The sequence below is a fragment of the Triticum urartu genome, chromosome 6A, assembly GCF_056163025.1.
Source record: "Triticum urartu cultivar PI428250 chromosome 6A, HENAU_Tu73, whole genome shotgun sequence".
In the NCBI taxonomy this organism is placed as follows: domain Eukaryota; kingdom Viridiplantae; phylum Streptophyta; class Magnoliopsida; order Poales; family Poaceae; genus Triticum; species Triticum urartu.
This window is the reverse complement of record NC_141878.1, coordinates 592,588,395-592,600,610: the sequence shown is the minus strand read 5'-3', so window position 1 is coordinate 592,600,610 and position 12,216 is coordinate 592,588,395. Positions and strand designations below refer to the sequence as shown.

The following is a 12,216-nucleotide window of genomic DNA, read 5'->3' as shown; positions in this document are numbered from 1 at the left end:
TTGCACATCGCGTCGCGGGAGCACCTTCTGCCAACCTCCGCATGTATCCGCATCACACGCCACGAGTCCTGCCGAGCAGCCGAAACTGAGGATTTAGTAGCCGGCGGCGGCATCCGTGGGAACCGTATTGTGGTTGCTGCATGCGCATGCAGCAGATTTTAATTCCTCCCCTAGCCAGTCAGCCCGCGTGGTGAGGCCCCCTCCCTCCCTCGTGTCGTACCCTGCCTTGGAGTGCTCCGTGCGGAGACTGGCTGGCTCGCGTCGCGAGCGCCAAGTACTAGCTTCTACTACGTATTTACTTGACCGGTGGTGGACGGACTTGAGGTCTTGCGGTTGACGGACTTGCATGAGGTGTTCCCTCCCCTCCGGTGGTGGCCAGGGTTCACATAATAATAAGGCTAATCAAGTCCGGAAGAGTTGGTCTTTTTAAACCCCGGCCGGGGCCTCATCAACCAGCTGAGCATCCAGTCCAGCGTTCCAACCCATACCTGGCAGTGGCACACACACCTGATCTCACAACCCGGCAGCAAAACCATGCAAGAATGGCTGCCGTTTCGTCCGATCCGGCCAACCAAAGGTGTCCAAACATCCATCTTTCGTCTTGCCGACAGTTTTCTTTTTGCGATCAAGCATTTCACAAAATCAAACCTCTGTGGTCTGTGCTATGATTGCCATAGCGGCTACCAGCAAACTCTTTTTTTACATGCATGGGTTCTAATGTTTTATTAATTCTTCACACTTGCAGGTACGGGAGGCCTTATGTGTAGCAGTCAACCGGCGAGACTCACCACCATCCTTAAGTTATTGTCATTGCTGCTCGTTTCTTGTGGAGTTGGCAGTGTCCGCTCCTCCTCGACGACGACAGTCCATGATAATAGCACGGACATGATGTCGCTGCTAGATTTCAAGAGGGCCATCACCAACGACTCCAAGCAAGCCTTGACATCTTGGCATGTCGGCGCCCTGCTTTGCAGATGGAAGGGCGTCAACTGCAGCGACCCGAAGCACCCGGGGCGACTCACCAGACTGAATCTTCATGACCTAGCGTTGTCGGGCCCGATTCACTACTAGATATTTCATTATAACCGAGGGTCCAATTACCGTCGGATATTTTTTATCACCGTCAACTATTACTAAAACCGACGGTACACCGTCAGCCATCTCCCATCGGCCATGCTTCGTCGGCCATTACAGTAATGGTCGACGGTACAGTCGGGTAATATTGTCCCCAACGGTAGTAAGCCGACGGTGAGCCGTCGGGCATGTTATTGTGACTGCTGGCTCATCTTAGCCCGACGACATTTATAGCCGACGGTTCCTCGTCGGGCATTTACTCTCCGACGATTATTGCTTCCCGTCGGTTTTCAAAATAGTCGATGGTACATTTGTCCCGCTGGACTTAGTTATGGCCATGAGGAGAACCAAACCGTCAGCTCATTAGATGGTCGACAGTGTATACGACCTTTCAGGAAACCTGTTAGCCGAGGGTGAGAGAACACCGCCACAAAACCTGTTAGTTGAGGGTGAGCAAACACCGTCATTTTATAAATTCACCAACTGTCTGAAGTCCCCATTGGCATTCTGTATAACCGAGACATATTTTCCACCATAGGTCATTACTCACCCCTCATATATTTCTTTCACCAAGGGGAGTTTCATTCCATAGCAATCATTCAGAATATTGGCATTCCAACAAATGCGTCTCATACACAAGCATAAGGTATTGAGTTGCATCCAAATTGCATTAACCATAATTATCAAATGTCGAATGCAGAAAAAAATAGTAATTGAGATAGGCCACATTTTGCATAAGATAAATTGTCCACTAAGACAAATTTGTCCATAAGATAATAAAGTGTTTCAAATATCTAACATAACTACATTTTGGCATGACTTGAAGATCATTAGACTTTTATAGCCAATCATCATCATCGCCATCGCCACCGCCATAGCCATAGTCATCCTCATCTCCATAGTCATCATATTCCCCATCGCCATAGTTATCATATCCCCCATTGCCATAGTAGTCATCCTCATCATCATTTCCATGACTCGTACTGCCTCCAGTCCTGCTTCCCATTCCCTAAGTAATGACAAGACTAGTTGTTAGTATAATGTAGCTGAAATTTAAGTGACCTACAGGGATCAAACTTAACTGTTCTAATTGACAGGTTATCTTCTAGCTGCTATATAATAGTATGATTATCCAACAATATGATGCCTAATCACCTTTCGATCCTTCACATGAAACTTTCAGAGGAAACATGAATCAGCAGGAACATATATTCCATACACATTTTCCAAGTACTATGCATATCTATCTGCGACCCCACTATCAATAGTGTTTACATTTCGCAGTCACATGACAAAGCCGAACGAGTAAACTAACAGAACACTATTGGCTAGTTTGGGCCTATAGTAAACTAATTAAGAATGGCATGTACAAAAAGCATAAACTAGCAGCATGTGCCCCAAGGTGAAATAAATATTTGCATGTATATGTATTATAAATTGAAATGCATATGTACAGAGGCTTTACCGAACATGGTTCAACAATGCTTAGATAAAGGAAGAGTATCCGTAAGAAAAATATTCCGGATGGTTAGCCTAAATTCTTTCATGTCTACTAATTTGTTCCCTGCGACCTGAATAAATTATACATGAAGTACAAATAAATTATTGTTCATACTATCATATTTTTCCTACTAATGATTTTTGAATTAACATGGTTCAGTTTATCTAGTTTTGCACATAAGAAATGATAGCAAATTAAGATATGCAAGCAAACAAGGCATATGTATAGAGAAACAAGCAAGCAAGGCATATGTATAGAGAAACAAGCATGACAACTGCAGGCTATCAAGTGTGGTCTTCACTGCATTTTTTCTCATAGATGTGCAGATAAACTTGTTCTCTCAACCATCAAGTATTTACATGAAGCATCAGTCATTTCTCTTGGGTGATATAATCCTTTAGAGGAATGCGCCAATATAGTTAACCATGCATTTCTTTTCTAAATCTGTAATTGAAATATATGAAGGATCTACATCTGCTGCTACTTTCCATGACCAAAAATCCTGCACCTGACTTGCACACACAAATTCTTTCTTGATGTGCTAATACATAAGCAAAGACAAACACATAAATGGTGGAACAAGGAGAGGTCATCCCCAGACTTGCGAGCACGACGACAATGAACTAACCTTTTCGGTTTGGTGTTGAGGCACATCACCTCGTCCCCTTTGAAATCCGCCTTCAGAATATGATGGAGACTATGTATCATACACAAAAGAAACATTACTTAATGGTTCAATTGCTGAAAGCCTACTATTGAGATGGGTATAACTTACCAAGTCATCTGCTGCTGATTGCATTATGCCATCAAAGTCGACTCCCCCTTTCTCAGCCAAAGACTACAAACATCAGCATGTCAGCACAAACCTATTCACTCAGACTCCAATTTACAAGAGAAGACAAGATTACCTGAACAACAAGCTCAATGCCTCGAAGACGCTTGATCTCCTGCTTCAAATGTTTGTTTTCTCTTTCTAGACGCTCCTCCTTAGCAGACTGCACCGGCTGTGAGGCCATCGCCCTTTTAGACTTAAACTTCGCCTTCTCTGCTTTGCTAAACAACTCATTAGCAATTCCTAGCCTACCATGTGGCATTCTGCCTGCTGCTTCGTAGATGATTTGTCCATCTAAATCCGGGTGCTCCTCTTCCCAATTTTCTCTATGGGCATTTTTCATTGCCTTATCAAATTTAATGTTAAACTGCAGTGTTATGCACATAGTTCTCATGATGATTATAATGAACTAAGTTGCAATATTTTACTGACCCAATGATCAGCAGTTCTTTGACTGCATATCTTCTCTTCATCAGTCCCTCGATGCAATTTGTGCGTGTGAAGCCAAGCACCAGAAATTCCAGGGTCTTTCCCGGTTTTGAGTTTCTGCATTTCAAGAGTGTGACACATCATCCAATGTAAATGAAACTTCCTTATTAAACAGTAAGCAGAAAGATGTTTGACGAAAATAGTACCAGAAATTGACGTGTGGCGACAACATTTCTAGCACCACTACAATGGAAGACCGTGTCCCCATTAGCAAGTCTGTTCCTCTTGTTGGTTAAAGATAACCCTCTAAATTCAGTACTACTCCAGTGCTCACATAGTAGACGCCAACCAACATCTGTACCAAAGTCAACTCTCTTTGCAGAAATTAAAGCTTCCTTAGTTGGCCAGCGGTTACCATCCTCATCCTCTTCTGTTAGTTCTGTAGGCAATTGTCCCTTCTTCTTTAATCTTTTGATGGCTGCGGCCTTTTCCTCATGTAGCATCTGCTTCACTTTCCTAGTTAAGTTCTCCTCCAAAACACCATCTGCCTTCTCTTGCTCCGATGGGTCACACTTGAAACGCCACTGCCAAAAACCATCCCAAAACATTTTTTGTTAGTTACTAGTGCATTTGTGGAAGTGAGCATATGCATAATCATCAAAGCTTCCAACACTTCATAGATAAACCAAGTAGTTCTGTCTTGGTTGTGACCAAAATAAAGAATTTTAACTACCACCCATCCACCAGTTTTAGACTTCTTATGTCTAAATATAATATGTTCACCTCTGTTTCAGAATTCTAAGTACTAGAAAAACTGATTCAAAATTCTCAAAGCATTTATAGAAACAATGTATATACTTACCCAAAACAATGTGTGTGTGTGTGTGCAGATACTTACCCAAAATTCTTCCACTATTTTGGAAGCTGCTGTTCTTACTTCTGGACCAGGGGACCACTTGTAGTCCTCCCAACACAATACCGGTTTCTGATCATTTTTTGGACCAATTGGCGGTGGATACATCTGGCGCACTAAGGCACCTAGCACCGTTGATGGATCACGAGCGCTGTATGGGTGCCTTTCCCATGCCCTGTTATAAATAAAGATCAAATGTAGTTAGCACATGAACATTGCTACAAGTAAAGAAATTGAAATATTTAATACTTACATGCCAACGGGAACTATAAGCGGTCGGTCAATTTCCTCTAGTCTGAGACCGGCTGAAGTCCTAGTTCATGGTGTTCTAGGCTTTTTAGCCTGTGCAGTTGGCTGAGTTGATCCATTGTTTCCTACGGAGGCACTAGAAGAAGACTTGTTCGACCTAGCCATTGAGACACGCCTATGATGCAAGCGGGTCATCCTATTTACATAGTGACAAATACATTCTTATTAGCTACATAAAAAAATAATTAGTAGATGATTGCCAAAGGCATGACAGTAGAAGAAGAAAACAACAGAAAACATTATGTAACAACTAAACTACAAATACTATCAACCATAATATATTGTTCAATAGTTGTGTCATTAAATCACTATGTAATATGTATTACTACCAATAGTAAACATACTATATTATTCACTAGTTGTGCCACTATATAATATTTATTGGTACCAAGACAGAAAATGACAAGTGCAAAAGCTATAAATGTTCAGTAATCATCATCGTCATATTCAGAGTCATGCTCTATTGCACCATCCTCATCTTCGGTCTCATATGTCTCTTCTTGTCCTTCCTCTTCAGATAAATCTTCTTCTTCCTCATCAGAGAGACGTAACGGGGAGAGAGGGAGGTGCCAGGGGCTGGTGTATGAAGTCCCTCCTCTCCCCCACTATATATAGGGGTGCTAGGGGGGGCGCCGGCCCTAGGAGATGGAATCTCCTAGGGGGGGCGGCGGCCAAGGGTGGGGGGGCTTGCCCCCCAAGCAAGGGGGCGCCCCCTTTAGGGTTTCCCCCCAACCCTAGCCGCATGGGACCCTAGGGGAGTGGCGCCCCAGCCCACTTTGGGCTAGGTTCCCTCCCACTTCAGCCCATGGGGCCCCCCGGGATAGGTGGCCCCACCCGGTGGACCCCCGGGACCCTTCCGGTGGTCCCGGTACAATACCGGTGACCCCGAAACTTGTCCCGATGGCCGAAACAGCACTTCCTATATATAATTCTTTACCTCCGGACCATTCCGGAACTCCTCGTGACGTCCGTGATCTCATCCGGGACTCCGAACAACATTCGGGTTACTGCATATACATATCTTCACAACCCTAGCATCACCGAACCTTAAGTGTGTAGACCCTACGGGTTCGGGAGACAAGCAGACATGACCGAGACGACTCTCCGGTCAATAACCAACAGCGGGATCTGGATACCCATGTTGGCTCCCACATGCTCCACGATGATCTCATCGGATGAACCACGATGTCGAGGATTCAATCAACCCCGCATGCAATTCCCTTTGTCAATTGATATGTTACTTGCCCGAGATTCGATCGTCGGTATCCCAATACCTCGTTCAATCTCGTTACCGGCAAGTCACTTTACTCGTACCGTAATGCATGATCCCGTGACCACACTTGGTCACTTTGAGCTCATTATGATGATGCATTACCGAGTGGGCCCAGTGATACCTCTCCGTCATACGGAGTGACAAATCCCAGTCTTGATCCATGTCAACCCAACAGACACTTTCGGAGATACCCGTAGTCTACCTTTATAGTCACCCAGTTACGTTGTGACGTTTGGTATACCCAAAGCACTCCTACGGTATCCGGGAGTTACACGATCTCATGGTCTAAGGAAAAGATACTTGACATTGGAAAAACTCTAGCAAACGAACTATACGATCTTGTGCTATGTTTAGGATTGGGTCTTGTCCATCACATCATTCTCCTAATGATGTGATCTCGTTATCAATGACATCCAATGTCCATAGTCAGGAAACCATGACTATCTGTTGATCAACGAGCTAGTCAACTAGAGGCTTACTAGGGACATGTTGGTGTCTGTTATTCACACATGTATTACAATTTCCGGATAACACAATTATAGCATGAATAAAGACAAAGATCATGAATAAGGAAATATAATAATAATGCTTTTATTATTGCCTCTAGGGCATATTTCCAACAGTCTCCCACTTGCACTAGAGTCAATAATCTAGTTACATTGTGACGAATTGAACACCCATGGAATTCTGGTGTTGATCATGTTTAGCTCTAGGGAGAGGTTTACTCAACGGATCTGCTACATTCAGGTCCGTATGTACTTTACAAATATCTATGTCTCCATGTTGAACATTTTCACGAATGGAGTTGAAGCGACGCTTGATGTGCCTTGTCTTCTTGTGAAACCTGGGCTCCTTGGCAAGTGCAATAGCTCCAGTGTTGTCACAGAAAAGTTTGATTGGCCCCGACGCATTGGGTATGACTCCTAGGTCGGTGATGAACTCCTTCACCCATATTGCTTCATGTGCTGCCTCCGAGGCTGCCATGTATTCCGCTTCACATGTAGATCCCGCCACGACGCTTTGCTTGCAACTGCACCAGCTTACTGCCCCACCATTCAAAATATACACGTATCCGGTTTGTGACTTAGAGTCATCCAGATCTGTGTCGAAGCTAGCGTCGACGTAACCCTTTACGACGAGCTCTTCGTCACCTCCATAAACGAGAAACATTTCCTTAGTCCTTTTCAGGTACTTCAGGATATTCTTGACCGCTGTCCAGTGTTCCTTGCCGGGATTACTTTGGTACCTTCCTACCAAACTTACGGCAAGGTTTACATCAGGTCTGGTACACAGCATGGCATACATAATAGAACCTATGGCTGATGCATAGGGGATGACGCTCATCTCTTCTATATCTTCTGTCGTGGTCGGACATTGAGCTGTGCTCAATTTCGTACCTTGTAACACAGGCAAGAACCCCTTCTTAGATTGATCCATATTGAACTTCTTCAATATCTTATCAAGGTATGTGCTTTGTGAAAGACCTATGAGGCGTCTCGATCTATCTCTATAAATTTTGATGCCTAATATATAAGCAGCTTCTCCAAGGTCCTTCATTGAAAAACTCTTATTCAAGTAGGCCTTGATGCTGTCCAAGAGTTCTATATCATTTCCCATCAATAGTATGTCATCCACATATAATATGAGAAATGCTACAGAGCTCCCACTCACTTCCTTGTAAACGCAGGCTTCTCCATAAGTCTGCGTAAACCCAAACGCTTTGATCATCTCATCAAAGCGAATGTTCCAACTCCGAGATGCTTGCACCAGCCCATAAATCGAGCGTTGGAGCTTGCACACCTTGTCAGCATTCTTAGGATTGACAAAACCTTCCGGCTGCATCATATACAATTCTTCCTTAAGGAAACCATTAAGGAATGCCGTTTTGACGTCAATTTGCCATATCTCATAATCGTAGAATGCGGCAATTGCTAACATGATTCGGACGGACTTTAGCTTCGCTACCGGTGAGAAAGTCTCATCATAGTCAACCCCTTTAGGGTTTCCCCTCAACCCTAGCCGCACGGGCCCTAGGGGAGTGGCGCCCCAGCCCACTTTGGGCTAGGTTCCCTCCCACTTCAGCCCATGGGGCCCCCCGGGATAGGTGGCCCCACCTGGTGGACCCCCGGTACCCTTCCGGTGGTCCCGGTACAATACCGGTGACCCCGAAACTTGTCCCGATGGCCGAAACAGCACTTCCTATATATAATTCTTTACCTCCGGACCATTCCGGAACTCCTCGTGACGTCCGGGATCTCATCCGGGACTCCGAACAACATTCGGGTTACTGCATATACATATCTTCACAACCCTAGCGTCACCGAACCTTAAGTGTGTAGACCCTACGGGTTCGGGAGACAAGCAGACATGACCGAGACGACTCTCCGGTCAATAACCAACAGCGGGATCTGGATACCCATGTTGGCTCCCACATGCTCCACGATGATCTCATCGGATGAACCACGATGTCGAGGATTCAATCAACCCCGCATGCAATTCCCTTTGTCAATTGATATGTTACTTGCCCGAGATTCGATCGTCGGTATCCCAATACCTCATTCAATCTCGTTACCGGCAAGTCACTTTACTCGTACCGTAATGCATGATCCCGTGACCAGACACTTGGTCACTTTGAGCTCATTATGATGATGCATTACCGAGTGGGCCCAGTGATACCTCTCCGTCATACGGAGTGACAAATCCCAGTCTTGATCCATGTCAACCCAACAGACACTTTCGGAGATACCCGTAGTCTACCTTTATAGTCACCCAGTTACGTTGTGACGTTTGGTATACCCAAAGCACTCCTACGGTATCCGGGAGTTACACGATCTCATGGTCTAAGGAAAAGATACTTGACATTGGAAAAACTCTAGCAAACGAACTATACGATCTTGTGCTATGTTTAGGATTGGGTCTTGTCCATCACATCATTCTCCTAATGATGTGATCTCGTTATCAATGACATCCAATGTCCATAGTCAGGAAACCATGACTATCTGTTGATCAACGAGCTAGTCAACTAGAGGCTTACTAGGGACATGTTGGTGTCTGTTATTCACACATGTATTACAATTTCCGGATAACACAATTATAGCATGAATAAAGACAAAGATCATGAATAAGGAAATATAATAATAATGCTTTTATTATTGCCTCTAGGGCATATTTCCAACAGTCTCCCACTTGCACTAGAGTCAATAATCTAGTTACATTGTGACGAATTGAACACCCATGGAATTCTGGTGTTGATCATGTTTAGCTCTAGGGAGAGGTTTACTCAACGGATCTGCTACATTCAGGTCCGTATGTACTTTACAAATATCTATGTCTCCATGTTGAACATTTTCACGAATGGAGTTGAAGCGACGCTTGATGTGCCTTGTCTTCTTGTGAAACCTGGGCTCCTTGGCAAGTGCAATAGCTCCAGTGTTGTCACAGAAAAGTTTGATTGGCCCCGACGCATTGGGTATGACTCCTAGGTCGGTGATGAACTCCTTCACCCATATTGCTTCATGTGCTGCCTCCGAGGCTGCCATGTATTCCGCTTCACATGTAGATCCCGCCACGACGCTTTGCTTGCAACTGCACCAGCTTACTGCCCCACCATTCAAAATATACACGTATCCGGTTTGTGACTTAGAGTCATCCAGATCTGTGTCGAAGCTAGCGTCGACGTAACCCTTTACGACGAGCTCTTCGTCACCTCCATAAACGAGAAACATTTCCTTAGTCCTTTTCAGGTACTTCAGGATATTCTTGACCGCTGTCCAGTGTTCCTTGCCGGGATTACTTTGGTACCTTCCTACCAAACTTACGGCAAGGTTTACATCAGGTCTGGTACACAGCATGGCATACATAATAGAACCTATGGCTGATGCATAGGGGATGACGCTCATCTCTTCTATATCTTCTGTCGTGGTCGGACATTGAGCTGAGCTCAATTTCGTACCTTGTAACACAGGCAAGAACCCCTTCTTAGATTGATCCATATTGAACTTCTTCAATATCTTATCAAGGTATGTGCTTTGTGAAAGACCTATGAGGCGTCTCGATCTATCTCTATAAATTTTGATGCCTAATATATAAGCAGCTTCTCCAAGGTCCTTCATTGAAAAACTCTTATTCAAGTAGGCCTTGATGCTGTCCAAGAGTTCTATATCATTTCCCATCAATAGTATGTCATCCACATATAATATGAGAAATGCTACAGAGCTCCCACTCACTTTCTTGTAAACGCAGGCTTCTCCATAAGTCTGCGTAAACCCAAACGCTTTGATCATCTCATCAAAGCGAATGTTCCAACTCCGAGATGCTTGCACCAGCCCATAAATCGAGCGTTGGAGCTTGCACACCTTGTCAGCATTCTTAGGATCGACAAAACCTTCCGGCTGCATCATATACAATTCTTCCTTAAGGAAACCATTAAGGAATGCCGTTTTGACGTCAATTTGCCATATCTCATAATCGTAGAATGCGGCAATTGCTAACATGATTCGGACGGACTTTAGCTTCGCTACCGGTGAGAAAGTCTCATCATAGTCAACCCCTTTAGGGTTTCCCCTCAACCCTAGCCGCACGGGCCCTAGGGGAGTGGCGCCCCAGCCCACTTTGGGCTAGGTTCCCTCCCACTTCAGCCCATGGGGCCCCCCGGGATAGGTGGCCCCACCCGGTGGACCCCCGGGACCCTTCCGGTGGTCCCGGTACAATACCGGTGACCCCGAAACTTGTCCCGATGGCCGAAACAACACTTCCTATATATAATTCTTTACCTCCGGACCATTCCGGAACTCCTCGTGACGTCCGGGATCTCATCCGGGACTCCGAACAACATTCGGGTTACTGCATATACATATCTTCACAACCCTAGCGTCACCGAACCTTAAGTGTGTAGACCCTACGGGTTCGGGAGACAAGCAGACATGACCGAGACGACTCTCCGGTCAATAACCAACAGCGGGATCTGGATACCCATGTTGGCTCCCACATGCTCCACGATGATCTCATCGGATGAACCACGATGTCGAGGATTCAATCAACCCCGCATGCAATTCCCTTTGTCAATTGATATGTTACTTGCCCGAGATTCGATCGTCGGTATCCCAATAACTCGTTCAATCTCGTTACCGGCAAGTCGCTTTACTCGTACCGTAATGCATGATCCCGTGACCAGACACTTGGTCACTTTGAGCTCATTATGATGATGCATTACCGAGTGGGCCCAGTGATACCTCTCCGTCATACGGAGTGACAAATCCCAGTCTTGATCCATGTCAACCCAACAGACACTTTCGGAGATACCCGTAGTCTACCTTTATAGTCACCCAGTTACGTTGTGACGTTTGGTATACCCAAAGCACTCCTACGGTATTCGGGAGTTACACGATCTCATGGTCTAAGGAAAAGATACTTGACATTGGAAAAACTCTAGCAAACGAACTATACGATCTTGTGCTATGTTTAGGATTGGGTCTTGTCCATCACATCATTCTCCTAATGATGTGATCTCGTTATCAATGACATCCAATGTCCATAGTCAGGAAACCATGACTATCTGTTGATCAACGAGCTAGTCAACTAGAGGCTTACTAGGGACATGTTGGTGTCTGTTATTCACACATGTATTACGATTTCCGGATAACACAATTATAGCATGAATAAAGACAATTATCATGAATAAGGAAATATAATAATAATGCTTTTATTATTGCCTCTAGGGCATATTTCCAACACCATCAACATTTCATAGAATTTTTTGGCAGCTTTTGTTGGCTCATCACCTTTAGAAACTCCTTCAGAAATATTGCATCAACTAGCATGTCATTCATTCTATCTCCATCCCCCGCGTTATCATGCTCTACATTTTCAGGTGCATCAGACTCCCC

The 12,216-nt window shown here is 44.8% G+C and overlaps 1 protein-coding gene across 1 annotated transcript; it reads right to left on the bottom strand.

Annotated features, from left to right (window-relative positions):
* Nucleotides 1–1,723: 1,723 nt before the first annotated feature.
* On the bottom strand, nt 1,724–3,754 carry LOC147966860 (uncharacterized). Its single transcript, XM_087529134.1, has 4 exons — nt 3,484–3,754; nt 3,351–3,413; nt 3,204–3,272; nt 1,724–2,083 (listed from the first exon to the last, which is right to left on the bottom strand). Exons 1-4 carry the CDS (start codon nt 3,748–3,750, stop codon nt 1,913–1,915), a joined length of 570 nt encoding a protein of 189 aa, XP_087385260.1. The 5' UTR covers nt 3,751–3,754; the 3' UTR covers nt 1,724–1,912.
* Between the last annotated feature and the right edge of the window lie 8,462 nt (nt 3,755–12,216).

Bases quoted from the DNA above. Each gene is read 5' to 3' on its own strand.
- LOC147966860 (XM_087529134.1), bottom strand. From the start codon at position 3,750: ATGAAAAATGCCCATAGAGAAAATTGGGAAGAGGAGCACCCGGATTTA. The intron at 3,273-3,350 runs GTAAGTTATACC...TATGATACATAG, and splicing joins AATCAGCAGCAGATGACTTG to TCTCCATCATATTCTGAAGG. The intron at 2,084-3,203 runs GTTAGTTCATTG...GTCATTACTTAG, and splicing joins CTCAACACCAAACCGAAAAG to GGAATGGGAAGCAGGACTGG.